The 19,990-nt window shown below is 44.5% G+C and overlaps 1 protein-coding gene across 1 annotated transcript in view; it reads right to left on the reverse strand.

The window, feature by feature from the left end:
• Positions 1-369: 369 nt before the first annotated feature.
• Positions 370-19,990, reverse strand: part of FAH (fumarylacetoacetate hydrolase) — a 34,401-nt gene continuing 14,780 nt past the window's right edge. The window contains exons 9-14 of the mRNA XM_084817265.1: positions 17,681-17,811; positions 17,032-17,107; positions 14,063-14,109; positions 7,629-7,730; positions 6,018-6,135; positions 370-993 (exon numbers count right to left, since the gene is read on the reverse strand). Of these exons, the coding sequence (XP_084673391.1) occupies positions 917-993; positions 6,018-6,135; positions 7,629-7,730; positions 14,063-14,109; positions 17,032-17,107; positions 17,681-17,811 (551 nt within the window). The 3' untranslated portion in view covers positions 370-916. The remainder of the gene's footprint in view (positions 994-6,017; positions 6,136-7,628; positions 7,731-14,062; positions 14,110-17,031; positions 17,108-17,680; positions 17,812-19,990) is intronic.

The raw sequence follows: 19,990 nt of genomic DNA on the forward strand, positions 1-19,990 counted from the left end.
CAATGGATCCAGCACCTTGGATAGCTCCTTTAGACTTCTGGCTGGTTGTAAGCAAAACCCAGAATGGAATCTCAGCCCCACCAAATTCGGATCCACCAGCTTCCCCTGTCAGAGTAAAAGAAATCCAAATTCATTTAATCTATTGTGGATTTCTCTTAGCAAGCACAGCCCTTCCTTCTGGTTTTGGAGGGCAAAGGATTAAAGTCCTCCTTACCCCACATGGTAGAGTGCTGATCTGCATCAGCGCGCCCCACCTCATGCTGACTATTTGTGGAAGAAAAATCTTGTACTCAAGAGCAAACTATGTGATTAATGTAATGTGCATTGTTTGGCCACCAGGTGAACACAGTTAAAGCAAGGAAGAGTCTTGCGGCACCTTAAAGACTACTAGATTTATTGCGGCATGAACATTTGTGGACTAGAGTCTCACCAGATGCATGAAATGTTACCCTTGGTTGACAGGTATGCATGGGTGTAGAGAAAAAAAGTGTTAAGTGGGGCTAGTGTCATTACTTAGAGAGGCATTCAGTACATGCTCAGAGGCATTGCCTTTCCAGCCAGCCTGCAGATACAAGGAAGACCAGTATCGGTTAATTGATGACACAGAAAAACAGATTTCAGGCCCCAAATATAGCCTCTAACAGGTTCTAGTTGAAATGAATGCAGTGCAACATTGAGAACCAGATGCATTATTTGACAGTGTGTATTGCTAAAACTTAGTGTTAAGGGACACACCAAGAATACCGGGTTCTTTAGAAACACAGAATGGTAAGAACTTAGTACAGAAGGATATATCCAACAATGTTATTTTCCATTCCTCCATGCCCATAGTAAACCATGAAGTCAGAAATATCACAAGTGGGACTCCATCTTCCCTCTCTCTCTCTTTCTCTGAGATGTCCTCTAGAGAAGAGCATCAGATTGGTCTGGCTGCGAGCACTTTTCCAGAACATTCACCAAAGCCGACACGATGACCACTTCCCTGGCAGTAGCCTAAGAGAGGAGAAAGCATATTTAGGCCATGGATAATGTTAATGGGTTGAAGAAATTGAACACACATGACTGAAAAACACTGCAGAACATAAGAAGAGCCATGGTGGATCAGATCAAGGGTCCATCTAGTCCAGCATGCTGTTCACACTGTTGTCAGCCAGCTGCCCACGGGAAACCCACAAGCGGGAAATGAGTGCAAAAGCACCCTTCCACCCATATTCCCCAGCAACTGGTGTACATAGGCATACTGCCTCTGAGACTGGAGGTAGCATATAGCCATAATGGCTAGTAGCCATTGATAGCCTTCTCCTCTAGGAATTTGTCTAACACCCTTTTAGAGCCACCCAAATTGGCGGCCATCACTACATCTTGTGGTAGCGAATTCCTTAGCCTAACTATGCAGTGTGTGAAGAAGTACTTCCTTTTATCTGTCTTGAATCTCCCACCAATCAGCTTCATGGGATGACCCCATTAGGTTTCAGTGTTATGGGAAAGGGAGAAAAATGTCTCCCTATCCACATTCTCCACACTATGCGTAATTTAATAGAATAGAATACCATGCCACATTTGAGCCCCCTCGCTTTTCAGGAAAAGGCATACTCTCAGCTTCCCAGAAAGGTTAACTTTTCAAGAATGTGAAAGAGTAAGACCTACCTGCAAACAGAGGTGTTGACTCTGTGTGCGCTTATACATGAGTCACTGTTTCTGCACATGCCCCGTGATTGGAAGGAGGCTAACCCAGAGCAGTCACTCATCCACACATGCAACACACAGCCTCCTCTACTGTGGCTGCACTTTGGGAGTGAATGAATGAGATTCAGTGAACCCAATGCAGAATTATAACCTGCTCCCAGCAGGGACTATTGGAAAAGAGGTAAGCTTGAAGCATCAACCAGAGAAGCATCAGGCATTTTGCAGACAAACTGATGCCTTCCAGATAGATTGCAACCTCAGTTCCCTTGTGAGGAGAGTGTACTGGAGTTAAAAATGGATCAGGGGAGAGTAATGGGAGCCCCCATCCCCTTTTTGACTGTCGGCAGCAAAATCTCAGACTTTTCTCTCTTGCTACATTTAAAATTGTTTCCTTCAGCTCATACCTGAGTTTGATGTTGTCAACTGCTGGTGGCCACTAGGCATCAAGTCTATCAATCAAACATCAAATATACAAAAGCCTAGAGGAACTAGCAGTAGGGACATATGGACAGTGCAAAATCCGTTCTGTCTGTGCTTCACAGATTGTCTGGCGACTTTCATTCTGTTGTCTGCCCATTGATGAATCAGATTTTTGGGGTTTCTGGATTTGGGCAAATTCACATTCATGAAGATGTGTAGTTGTGAAACTTTGCACTTGTGAAAACATGCAAATTCCCTCCAATGCACATTTTCACACTTTAGCCTCTGGGGAAAATGCACATTTTTGGCCGGGTTTTTTTTATTTTGTGTATTTTTCAAAGAAGAAGTTTGTGCAAAATTCAGGGAAGTTAGAAGACGGGTCTGCAAGTCCATGGAATCCAGCCAACAGAGACAAAACTGGTCTGCTGTGGAATCCACAGGTCAGAGTCATGAAACGCCAAACTCATTTGGTTCAGCTGCAGATTTCTCTGACATCCCTAATTAGCAGTGGTCTTTTCACTTAACACCACAGTAGCATCCCCCCATACAGTCTTTTACATGTCCACAGAGGTTGTATGGAACAATGGTCTTCCAAATATTAACAAAGGAATAAATTCTAAGATAGTGGCATAGTGGCAAATACAAGCTCAATCCTTCCACTCCTACAAAAATCACCTCTGAAAAGCCATCTATAATACCTGGTAAAGAGACTTCAGTAGAAAGAGAAAAAAGAAAGAAAGAAATACAGCTAGAAAACTTTGTAACTAGTCCAATGCTTGATAAATAGCTACTGGCTTATCTAATTGACTCTCTGCAAAGGTTAAGTGACTTTCTCTACAGGGAATAGAACCCATTAATCCATTAGGTCCTGCAAACCATGGGTGATCCAAATGATCCATTTTGGATGGGATGAAGGCTGGAAAGTAGAAAGCTGGTTATGTTTCTGGGTGTGGTCCCGAATAAGGATGCTTGAGGAATTTGTTCAGTCCACATTTTTAAGTAAACCATCCGGATCTGCACTTCCCAGATTAATATGCACATCATAACACAGTTATCTTTCAGTTTTTGGACTTCTCCAAATTTTGCAATACAGGTCTCAGCTCCAAACTGTACCGAAATGTGTATAAAATGCATATTTTAGCATAAAATGCATACAATGATATACGCATGCATGCGCATATGTATGTGTACACGTGCATGTTATAAAATAACATGAATTTTCATGCTTTCTAAAAACTATTGAGGATTGCTGTGGAAATGGGATGGAATGGATGGAATGAACACATGCAGAATTGATGCGGACCACAAATAGACTGCTCTGTCCATCTGTAGTCCAGAATAATGGAGAGAAAGGAACCTCTAAAAAGAGAAGATAAATTGGATCCTAAATTGGCAGTAATATCTCTTTAGCGGCCCTAATGAACATTTACCAGACAAAGAAATGCTGACTTCTGTGATGGTAGGATCTTGTCAACTAATAGCAAAGAATTGGAAAGAATCTACAGATCTATCAATAATTGTGTTGTATAGCTATCTTTGGAATACTGTGTTGGCTGAAAAACTAACCAAACAGATAAGGGCACAAAGGCAACGAGAAGAATCGGAAACCTTCCATACCCACTGGTATATATTTATTGACTTTATTGACAAACAAGGTTCCCAGACAGGACTAGCAGCATGTCATAGACAGATATGGAAAGATAAATTTAGATAATTACAACTAAATCTTGAAGCCCTGATGAACGTCTGTGGTTGAATATAAGGTTATTGATATATGGAAAGTCCTATGGTTCCTGTTAACTGTAGTTGGATTTCCTATGTAATGTACATGTTTAGTTAGTTGAAAAAGTTTCAATGTTTTATATGCTCGTTAATTACATTGAAAACATGTGATTAAAACTCAATAAAAATACTTATTTAAAAAAGAGGAAGATACAGAAAAAACTTCAGTCACACAGGGCTGGTCACATGGATCAAGCATTCACTCTTTGTGATCCGGGCACAAGGAATTCTGGGATCCTGGCTGTGACACTCTGAAAAATGTCTCCCCTTAATCTCTGGTCATGGAGGCAGCGGGATCCATAGCAAGAGATCGTGGATGGCTATTCTGTCCCCATACCAGATATCACATTTGGTGCAAATGCTGCATGCTGTGTATTGGGGTTCACAGCTGAGCCAGGCAACTCAAACTTCCCTACCCACTCCTGTAGTTAAGCAACTGCCTGCCGTCTTGCCTCAGTCGGCCTCTCAAACAGCGAAATACCCACAAAGCCATCTGCTCAAGGCACAAGTTACAAAAGTCACCACTGGATTTTTCATAAAGCAGGATTTCAATGTGAACTTGTTTTGTTTCTGTGCTTCAGCAAAACTGTCCTGCTTATGGGACAGCTGAGGCTGGAGAAGGTTCTAATGCAGAGTCAGAAGCAATCCAGAGTCTAAACCAGCAGGATTCACACAAAGAGCACAGAACCAGGCAAGGATGAGTACAAACCCAAAGTCAACAGGCAATCCGACATCAAGGCTAGCAAGGTTCAAGCAGAGTACCAGGCATGGAAGAGTCACAAACACGAAGTCACAAGGCATTCCAGGGTCTACTTACAGGCGGTCCAGTGGAGAGAGGAGGCAAGGGGATCACAGACCAGAGCTGGTGTAAAGGTGTTGTTTCAGCAGCCCTCCCTGCCTAGGACTGAGACTTATAAGTTGGAGCACTTTGCCCTGCAGTCCTTTTTTGTGTGCTCCCCTTTGAAGGAAAGGCACTCTGCACTTGCTCAAAAGGCACCGAGGTCATAGTTTTTAAAAACAAAAAGATGGTACTCCAGCCCCATCTTTGTAGGAGAATTCTTATCGCATTCTTCTGCCATCACACCTCTGGGACATCTCAGCTTGTTGATTCCAGCATGTGTTCCCAGGTTCTGTCCTTGGATCTGTTTCAGGGCCAAACTCCTCAGCATCAGAGCTGTTCATCTTCTTGATGGCCTCCAAAAGAGCAATGGGATGTTCTGATATGCACGCTCTCCCTTCTGTGCTGCACTGTGTCACCTCATTTATCCGGGAGTTCCCTGTGAATTTCCCCTGGACAGGTTGCTTTGCTTGCTCTCCAGGCACATCCCAGGCAAACTTTTTTCCAAACCTGTTGTCCTTTCGATCCCTTCTTGACATTGGTTTCTGAATGCTGCTATATTTCCATTTCAGATGTCGCTAGGATAGTAGGAGGCAAGTATCCTATTTTAAAGAGCCCAGTCCTTTACGTGAAGGGCTGTCTAATCCAAGACAAGTCTAAAAATTGTAAGAAGCCAGAGCACACAGGCTTGAAGTTGCCCATCTGGACAGCAGAACAAGCAGGAGGGCTACTCGTCTTACATGGAGGGCTGCAGGAAGTCGTGCATGACAGAGAGATACTCACAGTGCCAGCTCCAGGTGTTGGAGGGCCTGTGGGCATGACACCCTCAATGGGCTCGACACCCTCAATGGGCTCCTTCCCTAAGTGTTCCTTCTCACCACCAGTGTCACCAGCTGCTATTGCCCCTCACCCTCTTTCTCATCATTAGTACCACTAGTGTGCTTGATCAGCAGAGAGCCAGGGAGCAAGTGGGCCACAACATCTGCTCTTTCTCCTTCTCACCACCACCGTTGCCTGGGCCAGAGTGAGAGGCAGGTGAACAAGCAGGATGCACTGGTGAAGAGGAGGAGCAAGTCCAGGGGGCTCTTGTCAGTGGGCCCCTACTGGGATGTGGCCCCTTGGCAGGTGTCCAACCATGCTTACCCTTGACACTGGCCCTGCCATGGCAGTCTGGCTAACCGGTGGGCTCTGCAAGGGCGCTGGGGTCCCAGCAGCTCACCAAGTATGCTGGGTGCTGACGCTGGACTTCATAGTTACACTCATTCTTCTCTCCCATCACATACACACGTACCTGTTATAATTACTTCATCCCCATCATGCAGAAATTTACGGGACTGGCCATCCCCAAGGTCGATTGCTTTGGTCCCTTTCCATGACAACTCCAGCATGGAACCAAAGTTCTCAGGATCCTGCAAGCAGAAATTGGGGCAGGAATTTAGCGTCATCCTTCTGCATAGGTGTCTTAGTGCTCTACCCTCAGTATCACTGATTTTCTGGAAAAATCAAGGATGCTCCAGGATCCTAGAGAGTGGAACTCTGCCAACAACAATTGATCCAGCCCATTGACATGCTAGGCTTAGTCACTTGGCTATAACGTAATCCTTTATTCTCTAGAAGATGTGCTTGACTATAGAATGTTGTTTCCAAGCTTTAAAAATCTCAGCACAGACTGTTGAAAACAAAACAGAGCAAAGCCCTCCACAAAGTACCCTAATCAAGTACAAGCAGGGGAGAATCCTAGGACAGTGGCACATTTTGGGATTCTTTGTGCAGGAAAAAAGCTACCATCATTTCCTTCTGTGAAGGTTTGAGGCCTACAGAGGAAAAGTGTGTGTGGGGGGGAAGAGTCAGGCTTAGAGGCCTGGGGGGGGGTTGTTGTTGTTGTTGGGAGAGGGTATCCCTGAGAGGGGTAGTTTCATTTCCCCAGTTAAGTTTCAATTTCATTTCCCCAGTTAAGGTTCATTTCTTCAGGTATGAAACAGTACTTTTGGTTCTGAGGAAGGAGAATATAAAAACAGAGTCAGAAAGACCAGAGCAGTGAGGAGACCAAAGCCTAAAGAGGCAACAGGAAGAAGCAGCCTATAGAAGTCTAAGTACAAGTAGGGTAAAGGAATTTGCTTTTTGCAACTTTTATTTTCTCTTTATGCCTTTTGAATCACTCAGCTCTATTGTGTACATACCTTTAGTTGTAATTTGCTAGCTTTAATTTACCAGGAAATTGTTGTGGTTAAACTCTGTGTCTAGTGTGCCAATCACCCCATGTCTACAGCCTAAATCCCATGTTATTGGAAACGGGAACATAAAAGAAGGAAGGCGGGACTCTAAAGGAGGCAAGAGATCCTTAAGGAGTTGCTCAAGGGGTCCAAGTCATAAAGGGAACCCTGACACCTTCTCTCACCCTGCACTTTCCATTTCATACCAGAGGTGGCAGGCATGGGCATCCAAGAGGGCTCCATTCTTTATAATGAAGCCATGGAACTAACTACACACTTGCTGTATATCCAGGGACACTGGGAATCAGGGAAACCTCATTCCCCATGGCTCCCAGCTTTCCCAATGCACCAGAAATGTGCAGCAATCTAAGGCTTTGGCACATGCTAGGACCATTACCAGGAATGAAGTCCTCCCAGCTGCCTCGCCACTTTCAGTAATGCACACTGGATGAGGCAGAAGGGAGGACCATTCCTAGCACTGAAGGCTGCAGGAGGAAATGAGACCTCCAGGCCCTGGTGTGCCAATTATATAACTGTAGTGTCTGAACTTGGTGGCTTCAAAGAGCCTTATCTAGATCCAACTCAGACCAGATCCAGACCCTGAGTGATCTGGGAACCAATGGTTTCACTGATACTGGACTGCCCACATCTGGCTTTAACATCTGGATTAAAAATAATTAAATACGTACTGGTCCACTGATAGTTCCAGAGGCGAGGAGGTCTCCCGGTCTGAGATTGCAGCCATTGATGGTATGGTGGGCCAGCTGTTGTTTCATGGTCCAGTACATGTACTGTGGACAAAGGAGAAGAAAGAGGGAGATTTAGAGTGCTGGACATACATGGGGATGTTGGAGAAATCTGCAACAGAATTAAATGAGTTTGGATTTCTATGACGCCACCCTGCAGATTCCACAGTGGACCGGCTTTTCCTGAGTCACATGGATTCCGTGGACTTGCGGACCCTTTATTTTTACTTTCTGGAATTTTACGCAAATTTAGTCGTAGAAAAATATGTAAAATAAAACAAAACTGGCTGAAAATGCACATTCTCCCATAGGCTAAGGCATGAAATGGGGAGGGGGGGATTTCCACACTTTCAGAAGTGTGGATTTGTGCAAATGCAAGTTTGTGCAAATTTGGGAAATTGGAAGAATCAGATTTTTCCCAACGAGAGGATGATAGAACAAGAAGCACCTGCGAATCCATGAAGTGCTGACAGAATGGATTTTACAAAATCCATACATCCCTAGACATACACAGGAGGATACCTCATACAAGGGGCAGATTATTTGTGTACCTAGTTCAGGATTGTCTCTCTGGCTGGCAGTACCCCATTTCGGGGTCTCAGAAGTCTTCCCCATTACTGTCTACTTGGTACTTTTAGGTGGAGGACCAGGGATCAAACCTGGGACCATCTGCATGCAAAGCATGTGCTTTACTACTGAGCTATGCCCCCCCCCCAAGGCCTCTACACAACAAGGAGCATATTTCACTCCTTCTGTGTCTTGCTATTTAAAGGATTAGCTGCTCACAGGAACAACATCCTTATCTAATCAGAAAATGCCACAGCAATGGCTTAAATGCATCGCCTGTAATTATTTAAAATTGATTCCTGGAACTCATTAATATGTTCCCCACATCTGTGTCTTGAGTACATGAAGTTTATGCTGGGAGAAATAAGAGACCCTGACACATTTCTTCCTATAGGCTTCATTTCTACAGAGGCCACTCTGTGCCACAGAGGAAGGTCTATGACCCACATGAATTCTTTTTTTCATTATGAAATTTCAGCAAAAGAAAAAAAGGAAGAAAAAGAAAGATTTAAATATCATCATCATAATCATCATCTCTGTACTGCCCCATAGCTGAAGCTCTCTGGGCAGTTTAACAACAATTCATACAAAATACAACATTACAAAATACGACATTATGATAAAAACAGTCTAATGTTTTTAACATATAAAACTTCACATAGATTTGTATATATCCACATCACTGAAAACATATGAAATGCATATATATGAGAATGCAACTTTCTAGCAATGATACATAGGCTTCAACAAAAGCGGACCAGATATCCATATAAGTATCCATTCACAGGTAGCGTCTATATGCCACCCGTTCAGATACCGAAAGCGTTGTAAGGTCCTCAATCCATTGCATTACAGGAGGTGAGTGTTTATCCTCCCAATGTTTAATATCAGTCTTTTAGCTGTCAAAAGGGAGCGGAGAACCCATTTACACTGACCCAGAGAACTTCTGCGTCTGTGTGTCTGTGTGCATGCGTGCGCACACATGCCAATCTCACTGAGTATGTGCTGATCTCCAGAACAATCATGTTACTCAAGCAGCTAAACACGTGGGGCAGTGGAGGCTGGTGGCTCCGATGTCAGTGGGGTGGTAAATCCCCTCCAGGTTTCAGTCAGAAGTGGTCAGAACTGGTTTAAAGTTGTTCTGACTGAAACCCAGAGCGAATTCACAGCTCCACTGACATTAGAGCCACCAGCCTCCACCAGTGTGGGGTCATCCTTGAACTTGCAGGTTTAAGGTGGGGCGGACAGGCATTTTGCTGACGGACAATGGTGCCACTGACTACAGGCCTTTCCTTGTATGCCATAGAAGGCTGGCTTCCACTTCTTGAGCAAAAAGCAAACTACTGCAACTGGATGAAGTCAAGCTCAACCCTGGGTTGGGATCAAAACATTCTCTGACTCCTGACTAGGGATGGAAGAACCAGGGATGTTCTAGTTGACGAAGATTCTCTGAACTCTAGTTGACGAAGATTCTCTGAACTCCACTTCATAGCTGGGTTCACCTCACTTCCTTTCTCATTTGCAACCTGTTTTTCTTTTTGTTCGAATGGTGAAAGTGCATATATTCATGCACATTTTTCAGAAGTGCGCACTTTCCCCCCATTAAGTGTGAAAATGTGTATTTTGGGGGAAATATCCATATTTAAAAGTGCACATTTTTCAAAATATGCTTTTTTAAAAACGTGATCACAAGTTCAGGAATTTATGAACTTTTTTGGAAAAAATATGCTCCTGTTTGTGCTCATGTTCTTAATTGTGAGCGGGGAAGTTCAAATGATTTGCGAACAGAAATGGAATTCTCATACATCCTTACTCCTGATGCTCTGAGCCCAGTGTCAGGGGCAGGATTTCCCCCCTCCCCAAGCAGTGTCCCCCAAAGCAGTGTTTTTAGTAACATAGACGTTAATGGCAGCCATCCATTTCTATGGTAGATATTACAAGGGATAGCGTGAATTTGCCCTGTAGAGGACAGGAGGGATCGTGTGAGTTTGCTCTGTTTACAGGGGATCGAATGAGTTTGTGCTGTAGAGGACAGGAGAGTGCATTGCAATGGAAGAGGAGTGTGATCAACAAACAGAGCCAGGGAATTGGTGCATAGTTATGTGTGCATAAATAGATAAATATAAGCCCTATGGAGGCATTCAGCTTGCTCACATGAGGGCTAAAAGCGCTGTGTCAATGTCCTTGTCCTCCCAGAGCTAAACTACATGTTACACTAATTGCATAGAATGTAGCTGAGGGTTGTTGTTGTTGTTGTTGTTCAGTCGTGTCCGACTCTTCGTGACCCCATGGACCATAGCACGCCAGGCCTTCCTGTCCTGCGCTCTCTCCCAGAGCGTGCTCAAGTTCATATTCATTGCATCGGTGATGCTATCTAGCCATCTCATCCTCTGCCGTCCCCTTCTCCTTTTGCCTTCAATCTTTCCCAGCATCGGGGTCTTTTCCAGAGAGTTTTCTCTTCGCATTAGGTGGCCAAAATATTTCAGCTTCAGCTTCAGTATCAGTCCTTCCAATGAGCACTCAGGGTTGATTTCCTTTAGGATTGACTGATTTGACCTCCTTGCAGTCCAGGGGACTCTTAAGAGTCTATTCCAGCACCACAGTTCGAAAGCATCAATTCTTTGGCGCTCAGCCTTCCTTATAGTCCAGCTCTCACAGCCATACATTACTACTGGGAAAACCATAGCTTTGATTAGACGGACCTTTGTCGGCAAGGTGATGTCTCTGCTTCTTACTATGCTGTCTAGGTTTGCCATAGCTTTCCTCCCAGGGAGCAAGCGTCTTTTAATTTCATGGCTACAGTCACCATCTGCCGTGATCTTGGAGACCAAGAAAGTAAAATCTGTCACTGCTTCCATTTCTTCCCCTTCTATATGCCAGGAAGTGATGGGGCCAGATGCCATGATCTTCATTTTTTTAATGTTGAGTTTCAAACCAGCTTTTGCGCTCTCCTCTTTCACCCTCAACAAGAGGCTCTTGAGATCCTCTTCGCTTTCTGCCATTAGGGTGGTATCGTCTGCATATCGGAGGTTGTTGATAATTCTCCCAGCAATCTTAATTCCGAGCTGTGATTCATCCAAGCCAGTGTTTCTCATGATGTACTCTGCATATAGGTTAAATAAGCAGGGTGACAATATGCAGCCTTGTTGTACTCCTTTCCCAATTTTGAACCAATCGGTTGTTCCATGTCTGGTTCTTACAGTTGCTTCTTGACCCTCGTACAGGTTTCTCAGGAGACAGGTAAGGTGGTCTGGTACTCCCATCACTTTAAGAATTTGCCACAGTTTGTTGTGATCCACACAATCAAAGGCTTTAGCGTAGTCAATGAAGCAGAAATAGACGTTTTTCTGGAATTCTCTTGCTTTCTCCATGATGCAGCGAATGTTGGTGATTTGATCTCTAGTTCCTCTGCCTCTTCGAAACCCAGCTTGTACTTCCGGTAGTTCTCGGTTCGCATACTGCTGAAGCCTAGCTTGTAGGATTTTGAGCATAACCTTGCTGGCATGTGAAATGAGAGCAATTGTGCGGTAGTTTGAACACTCTTTGGCGTTGCCCTTCTTTGGAATTGGAATGTAAACTGACCTTTTCCAGTCTTGTGGCCACTGTTGAGTGTTCCAGATTTGTTGGCATATTGAATGCAGCACTTTAACAGCATCATCTTTTAGGATTTTAAATAGCTCAGCTGGAAGACTGTCATCTCTGCTAGCTTTGTTGTTACTAATGCTTCCTAAGGCCCACTTGACTTTGCTCTCTAGGATGTCCGGCTCAAGTTCAGTGAGCGCACTATCATGGCTATCAGGGACATTCAAATCTTTCCTGTATAGTTCTTCTGTGTATTCTTTCCACCTCTTCTTAATCTCATCTGCTTCTGTGAGGTCCCTGCCTTCTTTGTCCTTTATCATGCCCGTCTTTGCGCAAAACGTTCCCTTGAGATCTCTGATTTTCTTGAAGAGATCTCTAGTCTTTCCCATTCTGTTGTTTTCCTCCATTTCTTTGCATTGTTCATTTAAGAAGGCCTTCTTGTCTCTCCTTGCTATTCTCTGGAACTCTGCATTCAGTTGGGTATATCTTCCCCTTTCTCCCTTGCTTTTCGCTTCCCTTCTTTCGTCAGCTATTTGTAAAGCCTCATCAGACAGCCACTTGGCTTTCTTGCACTTCTTTTTCTTTGGGATGGATTTTGTTGCTGCCTCCTGAACAAAGTTACGGACCTCCGTCCATAGTTCCTCAGGCACTCTGTCTATCAGGTCTAATCCCTTAAATCTACTCCTCACCTCCACTGTATATTCATAAGGGATATGATTTAGGTCATACCTGAATGGTTTAGTGGTTTTCCTTACATTCTTCAATTTGACCTGAAATTTTGCAACAAGAAGCTCATGATCTGAGCCACAGTCAGCTCCAGGTCTTGTTTTGACTGACTGTATAGAGCTTCTCCATCTTTGGCTGCAAAGGACATAATCAATCTGATTTCAATATTGACCATCTGGTGATGTCCATGTGTAGAGTTGCCTCTTGTGCTGTTGGAAAAGAGTGTTTGCTATGATCAGTGTGTTCTCTTGGCAAAACTCTATTAGCTTTTGTCCTGCTTCATTTTGTACACCAAGGCCATGTCTGCCTGTTATCCCGGTGATTTCTTGACTTCCTGCTTTAGCATTCCAATCCCCTATGATGAAGAGGACATCTTTTTTTGGTGTTAGTTCTAGAAGGTGTTGTAGGTCTTCATAGAACCCATCAACCTCAGCTTCTTCGGCAACAGTGGTTGGGGCATAGACTTGAATTACTGTGATGTTGAATGGTTTGCCTTGGATTCGTACTGAGATCATTCTATCGTTTCTGAGATTGTACCCCAGTACTGCTTTTCCCACCCTTTTGTTGACTATGAGTGCTACTCCATTTCTTCTAAGGGATTCTTGCCCACTGTAGTAGATATAATGGTCACCTGAATTAAATTCACCCATGCCTGTCCATTTTAGTTCGCTGATTCCCAAGATGTCGATGTTCAATCTTGCCATCTCATGTTTGACCACCTCCACTTACCTTGATTCATTGATCTGACATTCCAGGTTCCTAAGCAATATTATTCTTTACAGCATCGGATTTTCTTTTCACCACCAGACACATCCACAGCTGAGTGTCCTTTCGGCTTTGGCCCAGCCGCTTTACTCTTTCTGGCGCTACTTGGAAATACCCTCTGCTCTTCCCCAGTAGTATATTGGACACCTTCCGACCTGAGGGGCTCATCTTCCGGCGTCATCTCTTTTAGCCTTGTGATACGTTCCATGGGGTTTTCTTGGCAAGAATACTGGAGTGGGTTGCCATTTCCTTCTCCAGTGGACCATATTTTGCCAGAACTCTCTGCCATGACCTGTTGGTCTTGGGTGGCCCTGCACGGCATAGCTTATGGCTTCACTGAGTTAGGCAAGCCCCTTCGCCACAACAAGGCAGTGATCCATGAAGCTGAGGGTTAGCTTTTTATTTACTCATGTGACTCCAATTTGGATTGGGACCATCATGCACCAGCAGGGGAGGCTTAAACCTTCCTCTCCCCCCGCCCCATTCCCTGCCCCCCTGAAGTCTTGCATTATCAAGGTTCTCAATTGTGCAGAGGGTTCTATTCACATATGAAAGAAAATGAATAGAGGCCTCCTTCAGACTTTCTCCATCAATATGGGAAGGTTGTGGGCTAGTTGTACAGTAAGTGACAGTGTGGCAGAGTGGCAGAGTAGCTGGTGAGAGGTTTGTGGGGTCACCCAGTTCTAATCTCCCCTCAGCAATAAACAAAACAATGGACACTGAAAAAGATTTCCTACCTTAAAGTTTGAGCTGCAAATATTGACTGGGTTGCTCATTCCATCTCCTGAAAGGAAAGAAGTATTGTCTGTAGTAAGCACAGTTGTGCAGATTCTAAATGTTAAAGTACAATCAAATGCCTGTGCCCAGGAACTCCCATCCTGCAATCTGCACAAATACACATTTAGCATATTTGCCTAATTTGTTTTGCTTCCAATAGCCACAGGACATGGCAAATAGCTAACATTTGAGATTTGCTAGGGGCTTTCTGTACAATAACATTTAGATGCAACTTTCTGAGTTTTCCAATGGTTCTACACAGACTGGGTTGTTTCACTTGCTTACTTTGCCCACCATCTTTTCCCTGTGATAGAGGGGTGAGAGCAAGCATCCAACTCCACCGTGTAACGTAATGTGTGACTTGGGCAGAGGGGTTTACAGATGGCTGAAGCCCAGTTCATAAGACCCATAAAACTTCTAAACCAATGGAGTTTGAGCACCCCCCCCACACACACACACCTTTTACACAGGGCCTTTCAGGTTTTGACTGAATTACCCCTCTCTTCCTCTGGGATTTACCACAGAGTTAATTCACTGCTGCCTGACACCTGTAGGTTATTTCTGCTCCAAGAGAAGGATTGCTCTTGGAGAGATTGCTTAGGAGACGTAGGTTTATGAGCTCCATGCACTGGCCAGGTTCAGACAATCATCCCAGGCTTCATAAACCATAGTTTATGGTTTCATAAACCATGGTTGGTTTATACACCATGGTTTATGAAGCCAGGAACAAGCTCCTCCCTCAGCCCTCTCCTCCCCTCTTGTTGTGGTACACTAGCTTTGGTGTAAAGATCCTGGCTTGCATTAAAAAACCAGGGTTCCTTGTTATGCCTGAATGAGAAGACTCTGGCTTGATGTTGGTTAACAACCAAACCAGGAAAATAAGACAGGATGTGATCCGGTTTGGACCCTACCCCCAAATAGGTTCAGTACCTTGGATAGGTCCTTTAGAGTTCTGGCTGGTTCTCACTGAAATCCAGAAGGGATTTACAGCCCGCCAAACCTGGAGCCACCAGCCTCCGCTGCTAGGGATGTATGAATCAGCAAAACCCGACCGCACTGAGGTTCTTAAATTTCCACCTCAAAGCTCATTCTGATTTGTATCTTGTATCAGATTGTGAGCAGTGTGTCTGCGCAGATGTGCAGGTTCTGCACAAAAAATTGTGCATATTTTTGTGCGCATTTCCCCAAGGGTACACCTCAACTGTGTGCATTTTTGAAATGTGTACACATTTTTCTCTCATTGACTAAAGCATGTTTGTGAGCTGGTGATGGGGAAAAAAAACTTGTCTAGGGCCAGATCTACACCTTGTGTCGTATTATTACAATCCTATCACGGTAACACTATATCTTTCTTGCACACTTATATCTTGTAGGACACACAATTACATTTGTTGGAGTATTTCGGATAATGTGGAATAAAAGGCAGGAAATCACACTACGAAAGCGGTATATCGAATGTGTAACGTGCCCCAACAGTTATTGGTGCACTTCAATACCGCTATAAAGTAGCAGTGTAGATCTAGCCTAGGACCCAAACATTCTAGAGTAGACAGTCCTGGGCTGCAAAGAGAAATAGTCTGACTGGTATAAGGCAGGTTTCCCTTCTCCTAGACATGTATGCACATGAAGGGGCCCATAATCACATCCCAGTGCTGGGAGACTGCAGTATTTTCTCCTTCCTCTTCCATTTTCTAATCTTAAAAAACAAAAGCCCATCTCAGCAATACTGCAGTTATCTTCAGTGACCCATTTCATCAGACACCACTGACAACAACACTGTCTGTCACTGTCAGAAATGGCTGCCTCAGGACTTCCGACAGCTGCAGGAATCAGGAGAAAGGAGGAGGGGAGGAATGACAGCAAAGAGGGTGAAAGAGGCAAACCAAAGAAGGAAGACAAGCAAAAGGAGGATATGAAGGCAGGGCTAAGAGAAAATCTCCTTCCCACCTTTTTGGGTATTTCCCCCCCTCTCTGCTTCTTTGATATAAGGAAATCTGTGATCGGGGTTGGGCATTTTCTAGGACATTTGTCTAATCAAATTTGCACACTCTCTGGGCCAATGGATTGGAACACTGTTACCTTTCAGACTGTGCACTTCTACAAATATTGCAATGCTGTTGTTCCCAGGTCAAACATTGCATATAAAAATGTGTATGTTAGGGAAAGATGCGTACAAAATGCATATATGAGAGTCAGTGTGGTATAGTGGTTAGAGTGCTGGACTGGGACTCGGGAGATCTGGGTTCTAGTCCCAAGACATCATGAAGCTTGCTAGGTGAGTTTAGGCCCATCACTGATTCACAGCCGAACCTACCTCACAGGGTGTCCAGACTTGCCATTTGTTCCTTATTTCAAGGAACGCTCCTGTATTTGCAAACCTGATTTATTTGTGAGAGGCATCTGGGGATGTCAGAAGAATCCACAACTGATTCAAATGAGTTCAGATTTCTATGAATCTGGCCTGCAAATTCCGCTGCAGACAGACTTTTTCTAAGTCACATGGATTCTGCAGATTTGCAGACCAGTTTTTCACAGGGGATGTGTGTTGCACTAATTCGTATTAGCACTAATGCTCACCTGCTAATGCGCTAATGCAGATTAGTGCTAGTAGAATGTAATTTTGGTTAAAAAAAATCCAATTCTGTCAATGGGTGGACAATGGAACAAAAGACACCTGACAATTTGGGAAACACAGGTGGAACAGATTTAACAAACCCCATATATCCCTAGATGTGCTATATCTGCCAAAAGCAACATCAGTTTATTGCATTGTTACAAGGACAAGATATTCGAATAAAGAACTGTTAATGTTGTGAGACACATGTAGTACATAATTTTCTTACAGTCTCCCAATGTGTTCCTTAGTTCGGAGCTCTTCAGCAGGCAGCCCTAGTTGGAACTAAAACATGTCTAGAAGGGTGTACAGTACCTTTAATAGCAACGAAGAGGCTTATGTCAAAAGTATATGGCTGATCATCGCAGAGGTAGGGCAGCGGCTTGGGATCCTTAATAGAACACAAAAAGCATCATTCCCTCTAATACCAAACTCAGGTGGTGGAGTGCTTATCATTTTGGAAGCAAAACAGTGTCACCCCAAAATAATGTAGTGTATTCTACATACTAGGGTGACTCTCTAGATATGCAGAAATGTAGATGTTTGTCAATTAAAAAAAGAGTGTTTGAAACTGCCTGACAAAAACCTGTAAGCTTATAGAATGCTGATGGCAGTTTGAGACATGGAATGGTGCAGGGGGAGGGGAGAATGAAAGGCAGAAGAAACCAGGGAATTGGCCAATTCAAGCCCCCAACATCTTATCTTGTTAAGATGGGGGTAGAGATGGTTGGGGAGAAAGCCTCTCCAAAATGCTGTTACAACCAAGAGAGCGGAGGACAGGAGGGCCTGGCGTGCTATGGTCCATGGGGTCACGAAGAGTCGGACATGACTGAACGACTGAACAACAACAAAAATGATAGGTTTATCTATTGATCGACCAACCAGACATCTGACAAGCAACCCTGTTTCCTTACACATTTGCCCCTAAATTCACAGAGGCTGCATCTGCTCACTTTCTGCTTACCTGGATGGGGTTTGGCACTACAAAAGGCATCAGTGCTTCCATGGTAACCACCCACGGAGAGATGGTGGTGCCAAAACTCTTGCCCAGGAATGGACCCAGGGGAACATATTCCCACTTCTGAATGTCACGAGCTATAGGGGAAGAAAAGAATGTAGGACCATACAACTTTTGCTCATGGATTGTGACCAAAGGTTTCCCTGGTTTAACGGTGTAGTGGTAAATTTCAAAGTGCAGGAACTCATCATAACAGTACCCACTCAATCACACATACATATGTACATAGCATAATATCCCATTTACAAACATGAACTTAATGGCGCTTACTTACTGCATAGGTCCAACTTTTAACAAAAGATCTTCTGCCAGCGGAAATGCAACTTTTAGCTTTTAATTAGAAGAAGCAAGTCATCTTGCAAAAAAGTGTTACCATTTAAACTGCTAGTATGCAGTAGGAACACCATCAAAGAAAAGGGAAGTAGCAGCCAGCCTCTGCTTGGTTGTTTCCCTCATTCTCTGAATTCCCTCTATGCTAATCTGTCACAAAGAAGAGTAAAGCGTGAAAGCCTCATTATCACTTCATTCACTTGCCAAAGCAAGGGGGGCCCATCACTGACACCTAGCCAGGGAAGCCTGCTCGAGGCTGTTCTTTCTTCCAGCATGACTTTCCTAGACCTCCACTCCTCCTGCCTTCTTCTCAGGCCCTGCCTAGACCTACACTTCTGTTTTTCTTCCTTCCCTGGACCCTTCAGCCTGTCCTACCCCTACAGAGCAGCTCAGCCAACAGCTCAATTCAGACATCACGCCAAGCTGTAGTTTGTGCTAAACACAGATATGTATCCACACTATGGTTTGAGCTGCCAGATGTATAGCCCACAATTCATGTTTTAGAGCTGCTTGTCTGCTTTGGTATCTCTGCTTCTCAGGACTCTGGTTCATAAATTCAGTCCCATCTTCAAGCTGCAGCAGCCTCTTGAGGCAGATCAATGGCTCTAATTGTGGTTTGTCAATGGCACGTGCATTCAGACAATAAGAGCAGACCACAGTGTGCAGCAACTGTGGTTTGCAAACTAGCTTCTAACCACGATTTGATAACCTAGTTAGCAGCCTGTCACAAACCATGACTTGTAAGCTGGCATAGGCTCAGACATAACAACAAACCCATGGGATGGCTTGACAAATCATGGTTTGTTGTCATGTCTGAATGCAGCCAATGACAGTCAGAGGCAGCCCTTGTGCCTGCTCCATGCTAGGGAAGCTCATCCAATCACAGCCACACCACCACCGAATCTGTCAATGTATCGCAGTATAAATCTTCCTAAGGCATTACTGGAACTCCATGGCTGTGACAAAATCGTATGTACTAAGGATCACATTGATTATTTATCCCTTAATCAATTTCTACCACCCATTTGTACACAATGGCCACGTTCACACCTCACACTAAACTATGGTTTAGCATGTCATGCATGAGCAGGAACAAGCCACAGCGAGCCTTGGGATTGAGTGTTCCCACCTCCCCGCCTCCCATGCAGCCAAGAGATGTTCGCAAGCTTTCACACCCGTTTTCAGTGAACCACAGTTTGCTGTGTTATCTGGACCTGGAACTGGGGTTAACATTAACCAGGGTTGGTTTTAACAAGCAAGCTTCAGAAACAAATGACACTTTTGGAAATGAACCTTGGTTAATGTTACCTGCAGTTTTTCAGTCCAGATAACATGACAAACTGCGGTTAACCAAAAGCAAAAGGGACAGCTTCCAAACTCCTCCTCCCAGCCACGCAGCAGGAAGAGAGGGGACGGAAGAGGGTGTGAGCCAGAGCCTTGCTGCAGCTTGTTCCTGCTCATGCAGGTTATGCTTAACCAGAGCTGGCATCAAAGATAGGAATGGTTGGGTACCTGCTAAGGGCTGCATCCCAGGAGGGGCCCACTGACAAGAGCCCCCTAAGAGTTGTTCCTCCTCTTCTCCATGGCGACCTGCGTGTTCCCCTGCCTCTCGCTCTGGCCCAGACAATGGTGGTGGCGAGGAGTCATAGATGCCCCAGCATCCTTGCTCCCTGGCTCTCTGCCTGTCAAGCAAGCCAGTGGGAGCAGTGATGAGGAAGAGGAGGAGGCGCAAGAGCAGCTGGGGACAACGGCAGTGGAAAGGTAGGCTCAAAGAGGGCCATTGAGGGTGTCCTGCCCAAGGGCCCATAAAAAACTGGAGCCAGCATTGTGCTCAATCATGGGGTGGTCATGTATTCCTACTTTACTGAGGACAGTCTTCTGCTTGAAGAGTTGTCAGAGCATGGTCCACTATTCAGAGGAGGCGAG

Source organism: Heloderma suspectum, chromosome 11 (genome assembly GCF_057233095.1).
Source record: "Heloderma suspectum isolate Gila_16-S chromosome 11, 16-S_ref, whole genome shotgun sequence".
Taxonomy (NCBI): domain Eukaryota; kingdom Metazoa; phylum Chordata; class Lepidosauria; order Squamata; family Helodermatidae; genus Heloderma; species Heloderma suspectum.